At 61.7% G+C, this 24,352-nt stretch overlaps 1 protein-coding gene across 11 annotated transcripts in view; it reads left to right on the top strand.

Moving 5' to 3' along the window:
- Window positions 1-24,352, top strand: part of VAV2 (vav guanine nucleotide exchange factor 2) — a 156,014-nt gene that overhangs the window by 15,646 nt on the left and 116,016 nt on the right. For 9 of the 11 annotated variants that reach the window (XR_014020391.1, XM_081278992.1, XM_081278995.1 and 6 more), the window contains exon 2: window positions 19,031-19,147. Coding sequence is in view for 9 of the 11 variants with exons in the window: in XM_081278992.1 (XP_081135118.1) it covers window positions 19,031-19,147 (117 nt within the window). In the remaining 2 variants the exon portion in view is untranslated. Of the gene's footprint in view, window positions 1-19,030; window positions 19,148-23,036; window positions 23,322-23,883; window positions 24,235-24,352 lie in introns of those variants that run through there. The other 2 variants (XM_081278993.1, XM_081278998.1) reach the window with 2 other exon arrangements.

Consider the following 24,352-nt stretch of genomic DNA (forward strand, 5'->3'; position numbering starts at 1 on the left):
CACCCGGCTCGGCGCTCTCGTGGATCCTTGTGCCCTCGTGGTTTGGCCCAGGCCACTGTCCTGCTGTGTGCACCTGGGCGCGAGCCCAGGCCGAGGGGCGCTTGGGGGCGTGCAGAGCGAGGCGTCTGGCTCTGCAGCTGCCCGTCCTCTGTGGCTGACACATCAGGTACAGCGGTCTGTGACAGGAGGTGGCACAGCTACCAGAGCAGAGGGACTGGGGGCAGCTGGCCCATGTGACTTGGTCCCAGGTGGTGTGGGTGCTGCCCTCTGGAGGGTGGTCTCAGTCTGTCCAGGCCCCTGTGCTGACCCCCAGTCGTGGGACTGGCCCTGTGTGCCCTATGGGTGCTCTGCTCCCCTTCAGGTCTTCGTGTGGGGGCTGCAGAGCTTTTGGAGCTACTTTTCTGAGCCCTTGGACTTGGGGGGGGGGTGTTTAATGGTCTTTAAAAAACTGTACTTTTAAATAAAATATAGACCTTCAAAGTTACACGCCCCGGGTGTGTGTTTGTGTGTTCCTGCGTCCACACGCGTGCTTGTGGAAGGCACTACTGCCAGTTCCCCAGTTTCCCTGGCAGGCCTGGCCTCTCCGTCTTTCTGAGCACCTTATTTTGCGTTTTCTGAGACAATGTATTTTTCTCATTCTGCCGTCGCTGACAGGTGGGTCTTGGCTGCGGGCTGCACCAACTTTCAGGGGCAGCATTTCCCGTGATGTGTGACGTTGCACCTGCCTTACCTCTCCCACACTCTGGTGTGACGCAGTGGGCACTTGCGCTCTTGTTTGTTTGTTTGTTTGTTTAAATATTTTTATTTGCCAATGGATCTTTTATTTGATTTACTTATTCGTTTATATGCGGTGCTGAGGGTTGAACCCAGGCCTCACACCTGCCACTGAGCCACAGCCCCAGTCCCTGCACTCTTGTTCCAGGTCAGGCTACTGAACGCCACCTGTGGGAGGGCCACGTCCTGCTGGCTGACCCTGGGTGTGGCTCTCAGCTCCCAGGCCCCCCTGGAGATGGCCATTGGTGGCTGACTCCCTGCAGCCTGGGCTCTGGAGGGTTGGGCTGTGCCACCTTTGTCCACCCCAGGCAGCCCTGGCCGTCCTGCTCCCTGGTCCTCCCTCCCTCTGTCCCTCAGCACGGCTGGAGGCATTTCCTGGGTCACCCTGGCAGCTGGCTGTGGAGGGCTCGGGTCCTTGCTGGGTTGCTGATCCTCTTGGGGGAGAATTCTTCGCAGATCTTCCTGGGTCCCTCCTCCTCCTGTGGTGTCCTGACCAGGTGAACACGTGGGTGCAGTTCTAGCCTCAAGTCCCCCATCCCGGACCCTGGTCACCTCCTTCTCATGACAGTCAGGGTCGCTGCCTCGAGACGGGAGCACTGTGCACCTTTAAGTCTGAATTGCTAGAGAGAATCGGCCCAGATCGGCCAGGGTGGATGAGAGGGCAGACCTCTCTATGAGGAAGCAAAAGTTCTTTGGAAGAATCGGGCCACCATGGCGCCGTGGAGAGGGAGGTGTCCAGGGTGTGGGGAAAGCCTGCCCAGCACCTGTGAGGCGGGGAAGGTGCCTGTAGCCAGGTGCAGCAGGAAGCGGAAACCAACCATGTTGAACCAGGAGCTCTGGAAACCGGCCAGGGGCAGCTGGCTCCCCAGGGCTCCTGGCAAACCCGGCCTGTCTGCAGCCCCCAGAGGGCCACTGCACTACAGCCCGGTCTCAGTGCCCCGGCTCTGTGGTGCAGGGTCTGGTGGTCCAGGGAGTTGGAGGGGAGGCAGGCCAGGCGCCTGGGGATGGATGGGCCACCCCTGGAGCTCGGGGCAGTGTGGAGGACCAAGCCCCCAGCTCCCTCTGCCTCTGTGGACAGGCCTTGGGTGGCGCTGGCCCCTTGTGCGTCCATCTCTCAGCTTGGTGGTACATCTGGAGGCCCTGTGCCCTGGTGCTAGAGAGGGTCACACGTCGGAGCTGGAGCTCAGAGTTGGGGTGGCCCATCCAGCCCTCCACCCGAGGAAGCCATCCAGTGGGAATGGATGGCGTGTCCCCAGGGCCAAAGTGGGAAGGACAGTGCTGAGATTCAGGCATGGATCCTATTGGGTTGGGGAGTCTGGATGGGGGGCTTCTTGGTGGGTCTCAGGGGCACCTGGTGGCCCTGGGAGTGGCTCTGAGCACTCAGCTGTCCCTGGTCCTGGGTGCACTGACTGCGGTGCTCTACCCTAGGGGGCTTGGCACCTGCTCCCCACAGCTCTGCCGAGGTCCTGACCCCCCGCCCTGCCAGTGTGGGTTAGAAATAGGAGATGAGCCCGACCTTGGCCCCAGCATCCTACGGGCGCCAGTGGTCCGCCTGGCTGCCTGGACCCCCAGTGGGTCACCCAGGCCTCGCCTTCTCTCCATCCAGGCCTTGGGCTGTGTGAGGAGGGGGTCTGGCTGCTCCTGCCCCAGTGGGTGTGGGGGAGGGGCTGCCTTGGTCTTCAGGTCCCCAGAGGCCGGTGGGGAGGACTCCACCCTGCAGAGGCTGGTGATCTGGCTGCTAGGCCCAGAGGCTGGCTGTGAGAGCACCTCTGTATCCATCCTGCTGCCCGGGCCTCCTTGGCCACCGTGGACTCTCGGCCCTCTCTGTCCAGCTCCAGAGGCAGCAGGCACCCTGCTTGGCTTTGTGGACAAAGAGCCCTTCTTCCTGCGGGGCTTGCTGGGGAGCTGCAGCTGTCCTGGGACCCCATCTCTGGATCAGGACCCCTGTGCTCTTCAGAGGGCGTAGTGATGTCTGGCTCTGGGGTTGGCACAACGTCAGGTCCCTTGTGAACCTCCCTGCTCGTGGCACTCCCCAGCCAATCCCTGCGGGCAGGCGAGTGAGCTGCCTCCTGGGGAGGGGGGATAAGGCACTTCACTGCCCACTGTCCCTGCCAGAGGAGCCTGACTTCCTGGCTTGAGAAATAACGGGCAGTGCCTGTTGTTTTCCAGGGCTTGGGATGGAACCCAGGCCTCCTGCTCGCCAGGCCAGCTCTGCTGAGCCACGCCCGTCCTGCGGGGCCTGCGGGGTGGAGCCAGGCCTCGGGGGCGGAGCTCTGTGGATCCTGGTTTGCAGCACCTCCTGTGCATGGGTCCTCGGTTGGGGGTCCTGGGAGGCCCTCACAGTGATCCCTTGGGGGTGGGCTCCAGCGGGTTTTTACACACCACTACCCGAGGGGCTCCCCAGTTGCCTTGGCCTCTGTTCACAGGGGTTGGGAGGCCTTGCCAGGGACCAGGGAGTGGACGGCTGGTAGCAAAGTAAGCGCTCAGTCTTGTAGTTGGAAATGGGACGGCAGAGTGACGAAGTTCCCGCAGGCCAGGATTCTGGGCTTGGCATGGGCCTGGAGGGCTCTGTGCACTGGGCAGTGCCAGGGGGCTCAGAGTCTCAGGGCCCACAGGGGTTTGGCATCGTGGGCTGCTGAACTGTGGACCCCACCCTGGCTCCTGGGCTGCTGGTGCCAGGTCCTCTTCCCTAGAGTGGAGCAGCAGGTGTAGCCTCTGGTGGGCACAGCACTGGTGCTGCCTACCAGTGAGGCCCAGAGGCTGGGGCCGGTGTTTCTCGGCCTCCCTGTCTGGTGGCCAGTGCCTGCAGTCAAGGTGGCTTGAACAACCAGATGGTTCTGTCCCAGTCCTGGAGACCAGGAGTCCAGAGCCGAGGTGTGGGCCAGCGCGGTCCCTCCACAGGCTCAGGGGGGCCCTTCCTGCCGCTGCTCCAGGGGCTTCTGGGCTTGTGGTCACATCTCTCCAGCCCTGACCGCAGTGGCCTCTCACTGTGTCCTTCTCTTCCGTCTCTTAAGATGACCCTGGTCACTGGGTCAGATTCTGCCTAACCTGCAGAGACCTCATCTTGAGATCCTGACCACAGTTATACCTGCGAAGACGCTGCCCAAGCAGGCTCCAGGGACTGGCGGGTGGACATCTTCCTTGTGTGGTGGGAGTGGTGTGCAGGTCACCCCTCCATGGCTCCCTCTTTCTTTCCGAGCCTGGTGCTTCCGAGCTGTGGTTCAGGGGCTGTGGCTCAGGGGCTGTGGGCTTCAGGGCCTGCCTTGGAGTACGTGGTGGGGAGGTGGGGAGAGCTGAGGGAGAAAGGTGGTGGCTGGGGAGGGGCTGTGAAAGGAGCCCCTTGGGGTGCCCCACGGCCCAGGAGATGGAGAGGGGAGGAGGAAGTCTGGATAGGAGCCAGGAGGGCTGGCTGGGGTGCCGGCTGTGGAGTCACACTCCCCATGCGCTGCTCTGGTGACGAGGCTTGGTCTGGAGTCCCCCGTCCAGCCCGGTCGGTGGGGGCCTGTCCTCGGGGCTGGCCTCTGTGTCCCTCCTGGTGGTTGCAGCTGGTGCTGTGCTCTGTCTCGCCCCTCTGCGTTGCTCGGCTGCCCTCTCACTTCCCTTGGCCACCTGCCCCTCCAGCTGAAAATAACTCCTGGGGCCGGCTGGGCAGGGCGGGGCAGGACTGCCTCGAGGGCTCAGCCACGCAGCCTGGGGGTAGCCCCCTTCCCACGGCTGGTAGATGGCGCATTTCTTCTTGGTGCCTGGCACAAAGTAGGACTTGGCAAAGTTTGATGGACGAAGGACTCAAGGACGAATGGGTGAAGGCAGGTGGCGATGGGCTTGTGCTCCAAGGTCCACGTTGGCTCAGCCCTTTCCACTGGTGGAACCAGAGACCCTTGGACAGGGATGGTCATGTAATGTGGCAGGGAAGGGTGTCCTGGCCGAGGGGGCACAGCCAAGGCCTCTCCGAGCCGGTTGTGATATTTGGTGTTCAGGGGGACACAGGCTCCTTCCTTTCTTGCTTTGGCCACAGGGATGACTTCCCCAGGGCCCCCTGTCCCCACCCCTCAGTGGGGAGCCACACACCTGGAGCCCCCTACAACAGAGGTGGGGTCTTTGCAAGCTGGAGCCAGCCCAGGTGTCCGTCAGCGGACGAAGGGGTAAGGAAACGTGGCGTGTGTACACACTGGAGCTCGACTCAGCCGAAAAGAGAAACGAAACTGTGTCCTTGGCAGGAAAATGGATGCAGTCAGAGATCATCATGTTAGGGGAAGTCGGTCAGAGCCAGAGGGCCAGGGTCATACGTGAGTGAACACGTGGAAGATAGGAAGATGGGGGGGTCTCGTGAAAGATCAGAGAGAGACCCCTGGAGGAGAGGACCAAGGGGTGGCATGTGGGGAGGGAGGGGGAAGGGCTGTGACATTGGCCAGAGTGTATTGTTACCCTGTGCATTTGTGTGTGTGTGTGTGTGTGTGTGTGTGTGTGTGAGAGAACATGCAACAACACATCCCACCAACGACTGTGACGCACCAATACAGAGTGTGGGGGGAGGGTGGGACCGCTGGTCCCACTGTGGGAATTGCTTTGAAGGAAAAGCCCCTCAAACTCAGGGCAAGCCTGTCGTGGCCACAGCTGTTCACTCCCCACAAAAGAGAGGCGCAGAAGCTGTGGGAACAGCCCGGATGCCCAGCGGGCGGGGTTGGGGGAGGGTGGGAGGAGAAATGCTTGGCCCAGCCAGGGGTCTTCCCCATCCCTGGGGTGAGCTGGGGACACCATGTCACTGAGGAGGTGCCAGCACCCAGGGTCCCCGTCACTCCCGTGTGTCATTCCCAACCATCCCCTTGGAGAGAGAGCAGTCAGCAGCTGGACAGAGCCAAGCCCCTATGGCCAGTGGCGGTGCAGGGTGGGGGCTTTGCAGGTTCCCGAGGCCCACTTCCCTCCTCTTACTTTTTTTAAAATACATTTTTTAGTTGTAGATGGACACGATACTTCTGTTTTATTTTTGTGTGCTGCGGAGAATGGAACCCAGTGCCTCGTGTGCGAGGCGAGTGCTCTGCCACTGAGCCCCGGCCCCAGCCCCCTCTCCTTATTTTTATCAAACCAAACTCTCCAGGAGCCGTGTCCAGACCCTTCCTTCCCTGCCCACATGAGGCAGGACCTGCCGTAAGCCAGCAAAGGTGTGCTCTTGAGTGCTGGTCTGGACCTCGGCCTTCCCACCTGGTAAGACGGGGTGACCCTCCTGGCCTAGGGTGCACAGGGAGGGACAGTAAAGTGATAAGTGGTCGGCCGAGGCCCTGGCAGCCTGGGCAGGGGCCTCGCCTACTGCAGGGCTCAGGTGGGCCCGGGGAAGGCGAGGCTGCAGGTGGGAGCCCCGCCCTCTGCAGTCTGCCCTCCTGATGACCTGCAGCTGCTGGGCCTTGGCAGGCATTTGGCTTCCATCTGGAATAGCAGCCCAGGCCCAGCTTTCCTGCTGGGGGACAGCTGGGCGGTCGCCCTGCACTCCCCAGGGCCCCAGGCCCAGGGCTGCTCTCACCCTGGGCTCCTGCAGCTGCCCACATTCCTGACCCGCAGCCCAGCTGTTCGCTGGGCAGCAGTGGCGCCCCCTCCCACCCCTGCTCCTTCCCTCTGAGGGCTTGGAACTGGTGCCACTGGACTTCATGTAAAGTGCAGCTTCGCAGCCGGCCTGTGTTCTGAATATCTGGAAGGGGAAGCCCAGAGACCCGCTGTGTGCCTGTGGCCTCTGTCATACCTTCAGGGGTCCTCTCCTCCTGGCCCCGGCTCCAAAGGCAGGTGTCTTTTAGAAGTTCAAGAAGTTCAAGGTCTGGGACCTACCTATGGGGGAAGAAACCAAACCCAAACCAGAGAAGAGATTCAGAACTGCATGAAGGCAGAGTTCCCCAGACCCAGCCACTACTACCTGCAGCGCCCACACAAGTCCCCCACGAGGACCAGCTGGGCCCACCCAGCCCCACCCATGAGGACCAGCAGGGTTGCCACCTTCCTGTGGCTGTATGGAGGTAGCTCCTGGACAGATGGGTCTGGGCCTGAGACTTGTGGGCAGCTGGGGCTGTGGTCGGAGGCAGGGTTCCCAGGGAGGTTGGCTGGGAGGATCCAGGGTGAACCCAAATCTCCGACTGAAAGCTGGTGGGGCCTGCCCCACCCCCTCTCTGTGCCCCGACCCCAATTCAGGTTGGAGCTGGACACCACAGCGTCCAGCGTGCAGCCCACATAGGCCGTTTTGACTTCCTGCCCAACTGGGGGTGTCTTGGGGGCTTGTTTCCCCAAAGAGACCTGGGGGGGGCCTGGGTGAGGAACCCTCCTGGTGAGGCCCTAGTGGCTGCCCGGGGTCTGGGGAACCTCCTGGTGAGGCCCTAGTGGCTGCCCGGGGTCTGGGGAACCTCCTGGTGAGGCCCTAGTGGCTGCCCGCGTCTGGCACCAGGCAGGGCGCCACAGGAACCTGCGCAGTGTGAGTGCAGAGAGCTGGCAGAGCTGGAGAGTCCCTGAGGACTCTGCCTTAGTTTCTCCCCCAGCCGCAGCTCACCCGCTCCGCCATCCACCCCGTGGCGTTTGCATGTGTGTCACAGGGCCGAGGGCACCAGGCTCAGAGCCGTGGCCATCTGGCGCTGCCCTAATGTGAGCACAGCCGGGGCCTTGCGGCCACAGGGACTGATGTTCTTACAGTTCTGGAGGCCAGAAGTCCAGAGTGCAGCTGTGGAGGGCCAGGCTGCCCGGGGCCCGGGTGGGGTCTCCCTGCCTCTGTGCCCTGGGGGTTGGTGCTGCTTGGCTCCCGCCACACGCTGCAGTGTCTGTCTCGTCTTCACGTGGCCGCGTGGCCCCTCTCCTCCCTTCTCCTGTGAGGCTCTTCCTCACCAGGTGGCCTGGATGACCTCGAGAGCCTTAGTCTAGTTGTACCTGCAGGCTTCTCCCCGTAGGTCACCAGCAGCCCCTGCCCTGGGTGCCAGTGACTGTGTGTGCCTCCTCCGTGACGGGGTAGGAGGCCTTGGGAGGGCATTGGGGGTAGTGAGGTCCTGGGGGTGGAGCCTGAAGAGCCCGCCCCTCTCTCTGCCCAGTGGGTGCCAACAAGTGGCATTGTGCCATCTGGCGCCCCAGGCTGACTCTGCCGGGTCCTCCTCTTGCTCCTCCAGACGCTTCGCTCTTCTCATCTGTAAGCTGGGCGTGGTGTCCGCTTGGTGGTCACTTTCCCATGGGCAGAGCTGACCACCTGAAGTGTGTAGTGCAGTCTTCCTGCTCGGTAGGCATTGTAGCCAGCTGTTTCCCTGCTGTGACGCGGGGACCCGACCAGAACAACGTAAGGAGGAAAGGTTTATCTGCGGGCTCAGGGTCTCAGAGCCTTCGTCCAGGGAAGGCCGCTCCATTCCTCAGGGCTCCAGGTGGGGCAGAGCCTCACGGTGGGAGAGGGTGGCAGAGGGGAGCAGCTCACATCACGGTCAGGAAGCAGGGGGTGGCTCCACTGGCCAGATACAAGTATAGACTGAAGCCAGGCCCAGGTCCCACCCCCAGCCGCACCCTAGCACCTCAGTTACTACTCAGTCCACCCCTATCGGGGATTAATCCACTTGGTTGGGTTAAGACTCTTACAACCCAATCACTTCTCCTCTGAACCTTCTTGCATGTCCCACATGGGAGCTTCTGGGGGGCACCTCACATCCACACCCTAACAGTAAGTGTGTGAGTCAGATTCCATTACTGTAACAAAATACATGAGGTAATCAGCTCATTAAGGGAAAAGGTTTATTTTGTCTCACAGTTTTGGAGGCTTTAGTCTGTGGTTGATGGGCCCCATTGCTTTTGGGCCTGAGTGAGCAGCACATCAGGCAGGAACATATGTTGGAGCAGAGTTGCTCATTTCATGGCCAGGACATGAGGAAATAAAAAAATGGGAGAGGAGGGCTGGGGGCCTGTTAAGCCCCTCGGCACACCTTCAGTGACCAGAAGGCCTCCGTGCAGGCCCACCTCTTAATGGTTCTGCCACTGCCCAGAGACTTCACCAAGCTGGCCTTTGGGGACAGTCCAGAAGCAAGTTGTACAGCAGTATGTCCCTGCCATGTCAGAGGTCTCTGTGGGGTGCTGCCAGCTGTGACCCAGGAGGACACTGAGGCTCCAAGAGGGCACTTGACGGGTCCCAGGGTCCAGGCCGAGTGGGAGTCAAGCCTGGCTGTCCAGTGCCTGGCTGTAGTCCTCTGGGGACTCTGGAGTGCACGGCTGCTGGGGGCACAGATGAGGCTGGCGAATCAGCTCTGGCCCCCAAGGGGGTCTGGCTGGGGCCGCTCCTGGGGGCTGGGGCCGTGGAGGCACCCCGGAGGCTGGGGAAGGTCTCCAGGCTCCTCCCGCGTCCCTGGCAGGCATTCTACGTGGGGACCTGGTGGGAGCAGCGACCCTTCAGGGTTAGAAGTCGCTCAGAGCTGCCCACCCCACTTTGCTGTGCCGGCCCTGGGCCTCTGCAGCTGCTGTTGGGAAGCTGTCCACACTTTGCTGCGTCCCTGGCTGGCCCTCTGGCTCATGGAGGACGGCTGTTGCCTGCTCCCAGTGTGGAAGGGCTGGGTCTGCCCTCCTGCTTGGGAGCCCCCGTTGCTGCCATCACACTTTTCCTTCCACGTCTCAGCTCAGCAGGAAGGGTGACAGCGAGGCCCCTTCATTCAGACAGGAGAGCGATAATCTGGTGCGTTTTGCCATTAAGGGATGCGCTGGCTTCAATTTAAGCGGGCAGCGGGGAAACAGAATAGCCGAGGGTGCCTGCTCAGCCCTGCGTGGTGCTGCATCGTCCCGATTGCACAGGAGAACGGGCGCTCTGGGGTGACCTTGGAGGCCCTTTCTGGAGGGGAGATGAGATGGAGAGGATGCAGTGGCAGAGAGGGCGATTTCACCGATGGCTTGTGGGCCTGCGCTGCCCTTGTGGCTGCATTGCTGTAGCGGGGGGGGGGGTGCGGAGGATGGGGGCACGGCGGGAGGAGCCCTGGCAGCCTCTGGGAAGTCCCTCTGAGCCATGCCTGTCTGGGAGAGGGTGATTCCAGCCCTCCCTCCTGTGGCGTTCAGAACCAGGTCAGGGGAGGAGGCCCTATTGGAGATTCTAGAGAAGCAATTTCCTGCTGGCTTTGTAGAACGATTTTGCTTTGACCTTGACCCAAAGCCCTGGTACTGTGGTCCACTCTTCATCTCTGAGGCTCAAACAAGCCATTGGCCTCAGCATGGGGCTTGGAGGGTGGTGGGCGGAGAGCAGATGCCTTCCTCCCAAGCTCTGGCTCTGCAATAAGCCCGCCTGCCTTCCCTGGGCTGGGGCCCTGCAGTACGCACACTGGGTGGCTGCAGAGCTGAGAGTGGGGTGCTCTGCTGACCAGCAGGTGCTTTAAGGTCAGGTGCGGGTTGGTGGCCTCACAGTGTGGCACCCCCAGGCGAATGTGCTGTCTGCTTGGCTGCCACGCGGCTCCTTCCACAGAGCGGGCTGCTTGACCTCTTGGAATGAGCTGCCCGTGGTCGGGAGTGTGAGTGGACACAGGCTGACCCTGCCTGGAGCCGGGAGCTGGGTGCTGGCTTTCCTGGGCTCCATTCCTGCTGGTCCTGATGATTCTGATGGCTTGGCAGCGTGGGGGCCTCGCAGAGCTCTGTCTGTGTGGGTAGGGCAGGCACAGCCCATGGTGGGTGCCTGTCCAGAGCAGGCTCTGCATCACGGGTCTGCAGGACTCTCGGTCACAGGCACCCTTGCCATGGTTTTCTCGAGTTAAGAGTTTGGAGTCTGGGTTCAGAAACCAGGCCCCTCAGATCCAGGCCACCAGGGCCCTGCCCCAGCCTGTGGAGCCGCTCCCCAGGTTCTCTGGGAAGCCCCCTCCTGTCCACAGCTCCACCAGGAGTCGGTGAGCCGGGTTTCAGGTGACGGTGCGTCCTGCAGGGTGGTGGAGGAGTGGGCATGGCAGAGGGAGAGGCCAGGACCACTCAGGAGCTGGGTGGAAAGTGAAGAGTTTGGGAAATGGGAACGAGAATAGCATTCAGGCCACGGGAGCGGCGTTGAGGCCACGGGAGCGGCGTGGTCCGAGGCTCAGCTCCCAGAAGTGCCAGAGCAGCAGCTGGTCTGTGGCATCCAGTCACCAGCTGCATTGGGTGAACCCATGGGGAAGGTGGCCCACTGTGGCCTCAGCAAGGTGGCCTCTTGGAGGAGGAGGGGTCCAGAAGTGGGAGCTGAGAGCTGAGGGCTGGGACGGTCAGGCCAGGAGGCTTGTGGTGGTCAGTCTGCAGGCGCCTGGTTCCGGGACTGGGCTTTTCATTCCCTGGGGTGGAGGGAGGGCCCGGCTGGCACAGGAGCCTGGATCAGAGTCAGAGAGGGAGACCCTGCGCTGCTCTGCCTCCCCTGACCCGTGGCCCGTCCGCCTCCTGCCCGTGGGTTGGCCCTGGGTCCTCCCCTCACCATTAGGTGAGTGTGGTGGTCCCCAAGACGTTCCTCTTCCTGTAGGACCAGGACACAGGAGAGCTGTGAGTGTCGGGCTTGGGCAACACCGGCACATGCCCGGCTCGGCGGACCCTGTTGTGGGAGAGAGTGGAGGGCACCGATGTGCTGGCCCCCCTCGGGTGAGGCGTGGAGTGCCGGGAGCACGGCCGAGCACAGAAGCCAGACCCGCCGCGGCTTGGTGCTTTCTGCAGCCCTGAGCACCTGGCCCCGTGGGCCAAACTGCCGGCTCCTGCAGAGCCCTTCCCTGAGGCAGGCGGCCCCTCCGCTCGCCCGCCGTGCCAGCCCTGGCTGGGGGAGGCCTTGGAAGGTCCCACTTGCAGCTCCTGCAGGAAGGGGCCCGTGGCCTCCCTACTGGACACCAGGGAGGGTCACTCGGACCCTGCAAAAAAGCGTTTGTTCATCACTCAGTCTGCTGGTACCTTGTTCCGGGGCCTGTGCAGCCAAGAGAGGGGGTCTGAGCCAAGGGGGTGCCCACGTCCACTCGTCCAGGGGTAATGGAATCCCTGCATCCCCCATCGTCCAGCTGGCTGCACCCTTCTGCCTGGGGTTGGGGAGGAGCTGGAGCCTGGGGGGCTCCCCGGGACCCACTGCTATCTGGGGCTCTGCAGATTCAGTGCTGGAGCCCTGTGCCATCATGGTGGCCCAGGTGACAGCTTGGGAGCCTGGTGGTGTTGAGATGACCAGGGCTGTGGAGTCGACTGGAGCAGAGCTAGTCAGATCCGGTCCCCGTGAGCCTCAGTTTTCTCGTCTGAGTGGGTGCAGGTGGAGATCTGGTTGGCCGGGCAGGAGGTGCGTGGGCTGTGCCGTGGTCATGACCAGTTCCCAGGTCCACCTGCTGCTTGCTTTTGGAAGAGGTACTTCTGAAAGTGAGGGTCCAGAGGTGGGGACGGCTGCTGGAGGATTGGCAGCCGTCCTGGGCCACATGCCTCTGAGGCCACCATGGACGCACCATGCCGGGGGTGGGGTGGGGAATGCAGGTGTGGACAGAGACTGGTGCTGGGAGTGCTCTGCAGACCTTCACTCATTTGTTCCTTTACCAGATCCTGGGTCTCTGCCATCCGTTTGTGGTCTGGGCTACTTGGGCCCCAGAGAGAGCACGTGGTCTCAGCTTGTCCTGTGGAGTGAGTGGCCAGCTTGTCATCCCAGGGTCACCTGCCTGCCTGCCGCGGGGTCACGCTGAACCCATTCCAGCTGTAGCGGCACCTTTTCGTGGTCACGGTGCTGTTTGAAGTGTTTCTTTTTGGAGCGAGCACGGATCAGTACTCCTCTCCCACTTCCTGTCGATCTGACTTCCTCGCTGCCGCTCCCGTCGTCTCGCTGCTCACAGGCGGCCCAGGGGAGTCGCGCCACTCCCTCCAGCCCAAGCAGAGGCCGTGTGCGGTGGAGCGTGCCCAGCCCGCCCGACCACCTGTTCACGTGCGCCAAGGCGGCCGCGTCCTGCGCTCTGGGGTTTCCGTGCTGCAGCAGTGAGCACGGCAGTGAGCAGCCTGCCTCAGGGAGGTCGGGTGGTCTTCCAGGAGCCCTCGGCCTCCAGGGCCGGGCCGTGGTGGCCCTCCTGGGCATGGCGTCCAGTGTCTCTGGGGCAGGGCAGTGGGGCCTGGCAGCTCTCCTCCCAGCTCTCGGCTGTAGAGGCCAGGGGACGGTGGAAACGGAGGTCCCGTGTCCGTGCGGGGGTGGCCTCCTGAGTATAGCTGGTCGTGAACTGGAGAGAGTCAGCCGTGCGTGCCGGTTTCTAGGCCCTGTGAGGCTGCGGGGCCAGCCCCCTGCCTCTGCTCCTCCCGGCACTGTGACTCGGGGACCTCTTGGGCTCCAGAGAGGTGGCCCAGCGTCAGCTGTAGCTTCCTGTCTTCATCGACAGGCCAGCGTGTGGACAGGTAGAGTCATATTGCCCATGTAACAGGTGGGAAACTGAGGCACGGAGAGGACCAGAGGTGCTGAGTGGGGTAGGCTCAGCTGTCACCGCCAGGCGAGGTCACTCTGGTCTGTGCTGGATGTGGCCAAGCACAGGGGCTGGGGCTGGTGGGACCGTGAGAGGTGGCAGTGGTTGTCGGGAGACACCAGCCAGAGCCCCTGAGGAGTCCCCGAGGCGTGCTGGGGTGGGGTCTCGAGAGCCCACCCAGGACTCCTCCGCGGGCTCCTGTCCCGGCTGAACACTGTCCTGACCCTGCTGGCCAGGACACCTGGGGGACAGGCCTGGGTCAGGTCGCAGGTCCCCCTCCTCATCTGCAGGCTGGGTCAGTTCAGAGTTGGCCTGGGCATGACAGAACGTGGAGACACAGCTGGGGTCTCAGTGGGCTGAGTGGTACGGGCCGTTAGTCATTGGGTGCAGAAGGTCAGTCCAGACCACCCACGGCTGGCGTTGGGGCGCTCTCTTTACGGGGTGCAAGGGCTGAGCTACTCTTGGTCTTCCAGTCCTCCCAACTGACTTAACTTTCCTGAAAGGACTCTTTTCTTCTTCTTAGAAAACAAAGCATGTTATACCCTTGCTCAGAAACTACAGAGGATAGCGTGAAGGTCATGATCTGGCTTTGAAGGTCAAAGCATTCCAGATCTGCTGCCGGCTCTGCCACACCCTTGGTGGTGACCTTAGGCGGGGGGAGGGCTCTTGGAACCTCTGTTTCTTCTTCTATATAGAGAGTTGCTGTAATGACCAGGGTTGCTGTAAGCAGCCCAGTGAGGCTGCTGGCCCAGCGCCTGGTGTTCTGGGAAACCCTCCCCACAGCGGAGCTTTTGTGATTGTCATGAGTCAGTGCCTCGAGACTCCCAGAGGGTCCACGCTGGGAGGGCCCCCCGGAGCTCTGGGCTGGACCCTCACTGTTAGGTGAAATCCTGAATGTGGGCAGTGAGGGGCCTGGAACCAGAGGTCAGGGCTGCACCAGCGGTGACCGTGTCCCCAGAGCAGCACTCGGCACCTTGCTCCTCCCTGGTGGCCCCACGGTGGGAGCTGGCCCCAGAGTCCAGGCCTTGGAGGAGCAGTTCTTCCCTTGGCGAGCAGGACTTCCACACCCCGGGCTGCGGCCACATGGGGGCGCACTGTTTCCTTGTGGACTTGGGCTGCCCACACAGCGTGGTGCTACCCCATTGTCGCCCTTTGCCACCCGGTGACCAGTGCCCAGGCCGCCTGTGCCCACACTGCAGATCCCTGGCCGAAGCCAGCTGGACACGTGGCCTGTGAGTGGGTTCGCCTCTCTGGGCCTCAGCCTCCTGTCTGTACCCACGGTCAGTGCTGAGGCCTGAGGGTGTCCACGTTCTGAGCTCTGGAGGGAGGGCAGGCCCGTGCCATTTCCTGTCCCAGCAGCATGGGGTGACAGGGGTGACGGCGTGGCAGGGTCTGTGCAGCCCTGGGGCCTGAGGGCGTCCACATGGACTGAGCTCTGGATGGGGGCCAGGCCTGTGCCGTTTCTGTCCCCAGCAGCACGGGGGTGATGAGGTTGTGCAGCCCCAGGCTGCCCCGCCTGGTGGTGGTCCTGTTAGGTGGCCGCGTGCTCCTCTGGGGCAGGGAGGGCTGACCCCATCCTGGCCAGTTGGTTCAGAGGCTCACTGAGAAGTGGCTGTGGTGAGGCCATGTGGAGTTGGCCACAGAGTGTCTCTCAAGGTTGCACTTGGTGGCCTCCGTGTGGCTCAGCTGTGGTGTCCTGGCCTCTGACATCCTTGCCCCTGCTGCCTTGGGTCCATCAAGAGTACAGTGACCGATGACAGTGAACAGCGACCTGGGCTCATTGTCCGGCTGACCTGGGAGATGGTGGGCAGCTGGGCGTGGAGCCTGTGTCCTAGCCCTGGTCTGAACCAGCCCTGTGGGCTCCAGGGGCTGGTGGACGGCCAGGGAAGCGGCAGCGTTCCCAGTGTGCAGACCGCGGCGCCTCTCCACCAGCCCTGTGCGGTGGACACCAGCCCTGTGTGGAGGACACCATCCCTGTGCGGTGGACACCAGCCCTGTGCGGAGCACCATTCGCCCTGGGGCGGAATCCTGCCCTGGGGTGGGGCTGTGGGTGCAGGGGGCAGGGTGGCCATGCCCCCTCAGAGTGTCCTGGACAAACACAGTGGGCCTTGCTGTCTGCCAGCTGGAAAGCCTCCCAGGGCCAGTGTTCTGGGGACAGACCCTCCTGTGGGCCCTCGGCTGAGCCTGCTCTGGGGATGTGCTTGCTTCACAGTGCTGGTGACGCGGTGGCCCTGTGGGGTCCCACAGGCTGGGATAGGCCGGTGAGAGCAGAGCTGCTTGCTCCCGGAGCCACGGGATGGGCTGACCTCAGGCCTTCCCTGGCAGCAAGGAGCCCCTAGCTCGGGCAAGGACTGGGAACCTCGGCCTGAGCCGGGCAGGGTCTGGCCTCCCCCGCCCCTCCCCTCAGCTCTGTCCTCCTTAGGCCCATGTGGAAGAGGCGGGCCTGTGGCGGCCTCGGCCCCGGGTCCCTCCCAGGCCTTCAGGAGATGGTTCTAGAATCTGAGCCTGGGCCTGCTGCTTGTGGCTGTGGGGTTCTGACCAGCCAGGCCCTGGCCATCTGCCCTCCCAAGTCCTGGGACAGTGCGGGGAGGAGGGACCCAAGTGGCAGAAACAGCTGCCCGCTGCCTGCCTTTGTGGGAAGGGAAGGGGTCAGCAATGAAGACACAGCTGGCCCTTCCCTGCCACATAGCCCTCTGTGGTCCCTCTCCACCTCTGGCCTCTGCGTCCCTGAGGTGCAGCAAGAGAGGGGCCAGTGGCCGTGGAGCTCGTTGTCCACACGGGCCCTTGTGGGAGTGGACTTGGCCACTCTCAGCGGTGCTTTGGAGGGTGGAGAGGCCTGGCTGTCCTCAGGGGCTCTGCTCTGGAGCAGGCCTGGCTTCTGGGCTCTGCCACCTTCCACTTCCCTCTGTGTAAAGTGAGACGCGTCCTGGAAAGGCCAGGAGGGGCCGTGCCGGGCAGCAGAGTTGGGAGGGCTCCATGAAGGAGGCCAGGCCGTGCGTGGCCTGCATGGGCTCTCTGTCCCTGGGCTCTCTGTCCCTGGGCTCTCTGTCCTGGCCCTGAAGCCTGCGTCTGCCTGCCCAGCTCTTTTCCAGGGGCTGGACGGGGGTTCCCGGTGGACTCTGCTCTGGGAGCGGTTCCCAGAGCTGGGTTGGCTGGAGTGTCCACGTGCTGGGCCAGGGTGGGCCGGGCCAGGCCGCAGACACCACCCTGGAGGGGGCCTGGCTAGGATCATGATCAGGACCTGGGCTTAGCTCTAACGTGGGAGGCCGAGGGGGAGTCAGAGGAAGCAGTGGGGGTTGGAGAGGAGCCACATGCAAGGCTGGTTGGGCCCGGCTGGGAGCCACAGAGCCCTGCTGGCCTGGGTGCTCCGGGGTCCAGCCCGTCCCCTCGCCCCACCGTCCAGGCTGGGTGGCCAGTGCCTGGGCTGGGTGGCCTGGGCCTGTGCTGGGTGGTCTGGGCCTGTGCTTGATGGCCTGGGCCTGTGCTTGGTGGCCTGGGCCTGGGCTTGGTGGCCTGGGCCTGTGCTTGGTGGCCTGGGCCTGGGCTGGGTGGCCAGTGCCTAGGCTTGGTAGTCTGGGCCTGGGCTTAGTGGCCTGGGCCTGGGCTTAGTGGCCTGGGCTTAGTGGCCTGGGCCTGGGCTTGGCTACAGACGCACCATCCCAGTGCGAGGCCAGGGGTCGGCTGTTTTTGGCTTATACTTTTTGGGGTCCAAGAGGGAAAGTGTCCAGGCCTCTCTCCCAGCTTCAGGTGGCTGCTGGTGACGCTCAGTGGTGCTGGCCCGTGGCTGTGTCCCTCCCGTCCCTGTCGCTGTCATCACGGGGTCCATGTCTCCGTGTCTCTCTTGAACTCTGTTGTGATAGAACATTGGTGAGGTGACACTGACTGTCCTCAGGATTCCCAGCTGTCCTCAGCCGCGCGCTCGTCCTCCAGGAACCTCCCGTCATCCGGGCTGGTGTCCGTCCTGCCATACCCTGCCTCCCATCCCGCGCCCGGCACCCCACTTGCTCTCTGTGGCTGTGATTTTGATGGCCTGGGTGAGTGACGGAACCCGTTCTTTGTCTTTCTGTGTCTGTGTTCCTCAGAGTTATCAGAGGGCAGAGGTCAGAGACGGGGTTGTTTCAGACCGTGTCGCCACCACAGTGACAAGCCACTGCGGATTGCAAGTTTGACTTCCTTAAGATCAAATAGAGTTCGCATTCCTAACTGGACAAGCCACGTGTTCAAGTGCTCAGTGGGCACATGCGTTCAGGGGCTGTCCTAGTGAACAGAAGGAACTGCCATCATGCTGGGAAGTCCGCCCAGAACCTCGCTCTCAGGTGTGGAGAGTGAAGGCCCGTGAGCCCTGAAGTCACGTGTGATCCTGGGTTGCACCCTGTGCCAGGTTTTTAAAGACCTTTTTTGTTAGGAAGGCACGTGGTTGTCCTTTACCCAGTGAAGAGGTGCAGGTCAGGTCTGGACCCGGCACCCTGTGGGTGTTGACGGTGGCGCTGGCCCTGGAGGCCTGGCCTTGTTCTTAGCAGGGGTAATGGAGGATTGTGCCTGCAGTGAATCTCAGATACTGAGAAGAAATCGTATGTTCAGAGACGGACGGACAGACACTGGGAACAACTGTGTGGTCAAGGAAGTGGGTCAGCGTTGTCCGTGAGCACAGCCTGCCTGCTCAGGATGGAGTGGCCCGGGCGGGGGGCCAGTTGCTGGGGCTGAGCTGCGTGTGGCCTGGGGCTCCGGAGTGCGGCTGGCCTCACGCCGACCTACACCTGAAGCTCTTGGGTGCTGGTTCCCGGTTGTCCTTCATCCAGATTTGTCTGTTAGTCTAACCGTCTGGTGAGCAGGGGCAGGCTTCCTCTGTCCTCTTGACCAGGCCGTTTATCCCTGGTGGGGGGTGGTTACCGATGGTGTTGGCCTGGAGTCCTGAATTTTTGGGGGCCCTGTGTGCTGAGGTCCTTGCCCTGTGCCTGTGCTCCGCTGGGTAGGGGATGATGGCTTCCGTATGTACCCCAGGTGCCCTCAGGGCTGTCACCAGCCCAGCGAGGCAGGTGTATCAGGAACCCAGGCTCCAGGAGAAACATTCCCGCTGGTCTTGCTCGTTAATGCTGGCAGACAGGATTTGAACTCGGGGCCCAACGCGGCCTGCACCGAGCTTCCTTGCCTGCTGCCCCATAGGGGTCTCTACCTGCGGATTCTCCGTGAGAACTGGAAGATGCCCCCCTGGTCACCACTGCCCTCCCCACCTCCTGCCCGGTCAAGCCCAGAGCAGGCCTGGAGCTCTGTTGTGGTGGTGGGTGGAGAGGAGGTGACCCAGATGTCTGTCTGGGAATGCTGACCTCTGGCTGCCATTACCCCCCACTGTGGCTGGCCGTTCCCTGGGTCCAGTGTGGCTTCCTGGGATGGCTCTGGCTGTGGGTTTGCTGCCTGTGAAGTAGCTAGGGAGGAGTTGTGCATGTGTGTGTGTGTGCACGCCCCTGTGTGTCTGTACAAGTGTGCTCCCGCGCCCCTGTGGACTGGAGTCTCTTCCTCCAGGACTGGCAGCTTCCCGTGTGCTGGAGGCACTTGGGCAGAGCTGTGGGTCTAACACGAGCCGAGAGGCTGTCTGTCGGGCCTGGACCTAGCTGACTAGGTGGCCCCGCTCAGTGCAGGGGCCCTCTGGGTCTGCAGCTCTGCATGGGAGGCCAGAGGCCTGCAGTGGCCCAGCCTGAGGCTGTGGAGTTTTGGTGGCTCCGGCCAGGCCCGCCTGCCCCAGCCTGGGGGTGGGGTTCCTCGGCTGCCCGGGCCCATGTCCTGTGTGGGGAGCAGGGGTGTGCCCGAGCACAAACTGGGGCAGACCTGCTGTGCTGTGCCCTGTGTGCCCGCCTCACTGTGCCTCTTCTTACTCCTAGTTCCTGTGCCTGAAGAACATCCGCACCTTCCTTAAAGTCTGCCATGACAAGTTCGGGCTGAGGAGCAGCGAGCTGTTTGACCCCTTTGACCTCTTTGACGTCCGAGACTTCGGGAAGGTGAGTGGGCTCCTCCAGGCGTTGCACGCCATGTGGTGGCTGAGTGTGGGTGGGCCATGTGAGCAGAACGGCCCGCCACCTCCAACCTGAGCTGAGACCAACCCGCTTGTCCAGGTGTGGATGCCAGGTCTGCGTGTCGGGTGGGAGGTGGGACATCCTTCCTGTCAGTCAGGGGACCTCAGGTGTCTGAGTCCACCTTAGTGGGCACTGCTGGTGTGGGAGCGGGAGGTGTAGAGGTGTGCAGGCCGCGGCTCGCTGGCACACCTGGGTACAGAGTGACCTGCTGTCCAAGCACGGTTACTCCAGACCCAGTAGGGTCAGGGCTCTGGCATCTTCTGGGTGGATGGCGCCTAGCTGAAGGTGACCGGGAACCAGGTGGTCCCCTGGCCTGGCCTCCCATGGAGGCCCATATGCGGCCTGGCCTCCTTGCTGCTGCTGCGGGTTTTCAGACAGCTGCTCCCTGGACTACCCCGACTCCCGGACTCCCCCAACTCTCCCGACTCCCGGATTCCCCCGACTCCCCCGGAGCCGCTTCCCACCTGCTGGTGGGAAGTGGCCGAGGTGCCCCTTACCTCCTTTCTTGAGGACTGTTGTCAGGGACTTGGGACATGCTCTGGGTGTGTGATCTCTGAGCTGCAGGGTGGGTTTTGTGTTTGTGGCTGCAGATCTGAGAAGTCAGCTCCAGAAAGCCCCTCCCTGCAGTGCTGGCCTGTCACACGGGCACCTGACACTAGGACTCCCATGAGCCACCGGGCCCTGTGTGTCTCCTGCTCAGTCCTGGGATTCTCTAGACTTGAGACTTGGGGACCCCTTCGGAGCCTGTCTCCGGAACTGGGGACGTGGCTCAGTGGGGAGCTCTTGCCTAGCACACTCAAGGCCCTGGGTTCCATCCCAGTGCTGCGTAAGAAAACTCAGAGCCTGGTCCCCAGCTCCTGGATGTTTCTGTCCATCTCCTGCCTGACACCCCGAGCTCCCGGGCCACAGATGTGTGCAGGGAGCTTGGTGCCAAGTGGGCTGCAGCAGAGCTTGGGTGGCGCCAGGCTGGTTTCTCTTCCTGTAAGTGGCTTCTCAGTTCCAGCAGGTCTGTTGAAATGGCTGAGTGCCCTGTAGCTGTGTGAGGAGTGGAGACGGAGCTGTCCGCAGGGCCCTGGGCAGGGAGAGGCTGATGGTCGGACACTGGGGGAGGCCAGAACACGTGCACACACACACTCCTGTGCACACACACAGCTTGCATGTCTTCAGATGCACACACACTAGCACACTTGTGCATAAACACACATTTAAGATACAGATTCATAGCCATGTGCGGTGGTGCTCACCTGTCATCCTAGTGTCTTGGGAGGCTGAGGCAGGAGGATCGAGAGTTCAAAGCCAGCCTCAGCAAAAGCGAGGCCCTAAGTAACTCAGTGAGACTCTGTCTCTAAATAAAATACAAAATAGGGCTGGGGATATGGCTCAGTGGTTAAGGCCCCCTGGGTTCAATCCCTGGTACCAAAACAAAAAAAGACATACAGATTCATGTGTTCACATGTCCACGGACATGCCCGCCCCTCACAGGGAGAGCTGGCATTGAAAATAAATGCATCAAGGAGTAGATGGACCCCCTGGCCACGCTTGGGTCTTGGCCTAGCAGCTTCAGTGTGTCATTTCATTTTGCTCTAATCTGCTGCAGTGGCCAGTGGTGAGGCCAGACAGCTTGCAGAGGGACGCCTTTGTCATCGTCGGAGATTTTGAGGAGGTGGCTTGGTCTGCACTGGGTCTATCCTGGGGCCTCCCTCTGGTCTCGGGCCTGCCTCACTGTGGTCAGTGGTGGGGCTTTGCTGTACTTGGCACCTGCTGTCGTGAGCTGTGAGCAGACAGTGGGCTGGACCTCAGGCCACAGTGAAGGGGGAGCCCAACTTGAAACTTGAGTCATTGTGACTTCATGGTTGGACAGGAATGGCAGCCACAGTACGAGGGACAGCCTTGAGTGTCCACATGTGCTCCCTCTGATCCCTTGGTTCTCAGAGCAGAGCTAGGCTGGACTCCAGCCCCCAGCCCAGCCCACCCAGGGAGTGCAAGTGACGATGTCACTCCAGGCAAAGGGTCAGTCTCCATGGCCTCCCACCTCTGCTGCCGAGGGAACCTGCCTGGGCCTGCGTTGAGGTATCGGGCCTTGTTCTGGGATTAGTGAGCGTCTGGGATCGACTGGCCAGTCTGCTGAGAGGTGTGGGCCCGGGATTGGGAGGAGGTCTCTTTTCACTTCTCCTTGCCTGGCCTCTCCCATTTACATTTGTTGGATTTGGGGCATGAAAGAACCCTTAGGGAAGAGCTGGTGCTTTAGGATCAGGCTGATTTAGAAAGTACCATCTTTTCTGTTACTTAGGAAGGTTTGGCGCGTTTCAGGTCCTGCCCAGGCTCTGGGTTTCTTGTTTGTTTCCTAAATAGCTAATTCTGAGCTTCCCTAGTTTCTTACGTGATTGAGTTGTTCCTTGGAAAGACTAAATGTATTAATTGACTAATTCACTCATTCATCCATTCCTCTACTCATCCATCCATTCACCCAACTGTTCATCAACCAAGTATCCACCCATCCATCCTCTGACTTTCATTCATCCATCCACCTATTCATTCCTCCATCCGACTATCCATTCATTCATAATGTATCCATCTGACTGTCCATTCATTCATAATCTGCCCATCTATTCATTCCTCAGTTCATCCATCATTCCTTCATCCATTTATCCATCCACTCATTATCCATTCAACTATCCATTCATCTACTCATCCATCCACTCATCCCTTCATCCATCCAGTATTAACCATTCAACCACCACCCATTCACCCTCATTCATCCATTCATCCATCCAGCCAGCCAGCTGTTACGTCCGTCCAACCAACTGTCCAACCAATCATCCGTTCATCCATTCAATCTCACCTTTCGACCATCATCCATCTGTCCATTCCTTGATTTGTCCACCTCTCCATCCATTCAACCATTCATTTTTCTATTCCTTCATGCATTTATTTACTGTCATCCAACCATTCACCCATCCACCATCTTCCATCCACCATCATCCATCCATCCATCATTCAACCGTGCATTGATCCATTTATCCATCCAATACTGACCCTCCAAACGTCCACTTATCCATCCATCCATTCACCCGTTCATCTACCCACCAACCAACCATTAGTTAAGCGTGTAATGTCCTAAGCATGTATAAAGTGCTGACTATGCTGAAGATAAAATGGAGAGACAGGACACACAGATTTGTGACCTTGCAATTAATGGTAAGCAGGAGAGTGGGAGGGCGAAGACCCTGGAGCCTCTCCCTGAGGCTGGCTGTGGTCACCTCAGCATGACCAGAGCTTCATGGTGGAAGGGTCCTGCACTTGTAGGATGACCCTGCACTGCCCCATGAAGAGTGGGATAAGGTTGACAGTCCCACCTCGTGTCCAGGCTGGCCTCTGGTGTTTTCTTCTGTTTATGGACCAAGAAGAGCCTCCACATGAGGGTGTGGGCAGCCCTGCTTCCTGGCCCTCGGCTTCTCTTTCCCTGTCCTGTTTGGGCCCAAAGGGCCGAGCTGGGCAGAAGCCAGGGGCTTCCTTATCCCAGCCTATTGACCAGGTCTCTCTGCTCCCTGGCCAGGGAACCTGGGGCGAGCGGGCCCTGGGAAGCTGGTGGCCGTCCACCGTACCTGCCTTTGGGCACCCTTGTCACCCATGCAGCCCCAGGGGAGGCAGGCGGGGTGGGACAGGGCTTCCATCCGTACTGCTCGGGCGTGACTCCACTGCCCAGACGTGGTCTGTTGAGACTGTGCCCGTGGGTGCCCAGGGGAGGCCGCTGCCCTCCTGTGCGTTGCTTCAGGGCGTGGCGAGGAGTGCCCGTGGTGAGGAGTGCCCGTGGTCCTCGTGGTGTTTATTGGTATTTTCTTCTCCTCTTGGCTCCTTGCCCTGCGAGCCTCAGCAGCACGGAGGGATCCAGAAAGCCGGTCTTGGGAGTGGTCCCCTTGGCTGCCTTCCCTGGTGTTTTTCCGAAGGCTTGCATTAAAGATATTAGGTTTCGCCGAGATCAGTGGTGTCCGGGGAGCTTCCTGTGCTGGCCGCCGTGGCCGCCTGGCCAGTGACTGACCGTGAAGTCGCCCCTGCCTGCCCCGCCGGCCGGCTGTGGGGGCACTTCTCATTTCCTCAGGTCTTGATGCTAGGTGGTCCGTCCAGGTTGCAGGGCCCAGGGTCGGGGCCGGGCGGGGGCCTCATGGGAGGCAGCCCTGGCTGGCCCTCTGGGGACTGATCAGGAGTTCGGAGGAGGCTCCTGGGGAGGCTGCAGAGTTCCCGTGGCTGTCCTCAGGGAACCCAGTCCCTGCCTCGGCAGATGGTACTGGTCAGGACAGCGGCCTTGGCCGTGTTGAGAGGCGGGCACTGCTGGAGGCCGCCTCCGTCTCCCCGCGGGACCCCCCTCTCACTTTGTGTCACAGACCGGAAGTTGAGCTCCGCAGAGGACAGGCAACTGCTTGCTCAGGTCACGTGGCTGGGAGCTTCCTGGGTCTCTAATCCCTCTCTGTCTGTCCCCGGGCTGTGCCAGCTCCAGGGGAGGGTGCTGCAGCCCTGGTGGGCCTCACCACCCCGTAGTGTCTGGTCACATGCTGGCACTGGGCCAGTCCCAGCTGTGACATTCCCTAAGCCTTCACTTCCTGGTCTGATGAGCTGTTGAGGGAGGAGCCCACAGGGTGTAGCCGCCGCCCAGAGCCCCCCCTTGCAGCTCTGAGGCGAGGGCCTGGGAGAGGAGGTCTGTCCCCAGGACAGAGGACAGGGCAGGGGTGTCTCCTAAGCAGCCTGGGTGGAGTTCTGGCCTGCAGGAGGGAAGCCAGGGCCCTTCTGGGTGCAGAGGACGAGCTGTCCCCCCTGGACCCTGCCCAGCCTGCTTGTCACCCCAGCCGCCACGGTCGCGTCTCTGCTGTCCACGCCTCGCCCCTTCATCACTGGCTGCCCTGGGCCTGGAAGCTTCTCCCGGTAGCTGCGAGGGCCTCATGGTCCTGGCCCAGGCCCTGCCACTTCTGCTGCCTGCGTTCTGCAGAGCACCTGCCTCCCCACAGCTGTCTCCCCTGGTCAGTGCTCACGAGGACCGATTGCTGGGCTCAGCGCAGAAGCTTCTGAGTGGTTCAGCCCGGCCCTTGGTGAGGGCTGGGGTAGAGGGACAGCCCCTGGTTGGTTTAGCGTGTTGGG

Source organism: Spermophilus citellus (assembly GCF_964194105.1).
Source record: "Spermophilus citellus genome assembly, chromosome: 2".
Taxonomy (NCBI): Eukaryota; Metazoa; Chordata; class Mammalia; order Rodentia; family Sciuridae; genus Spermophilus; species Spermophilus citellus.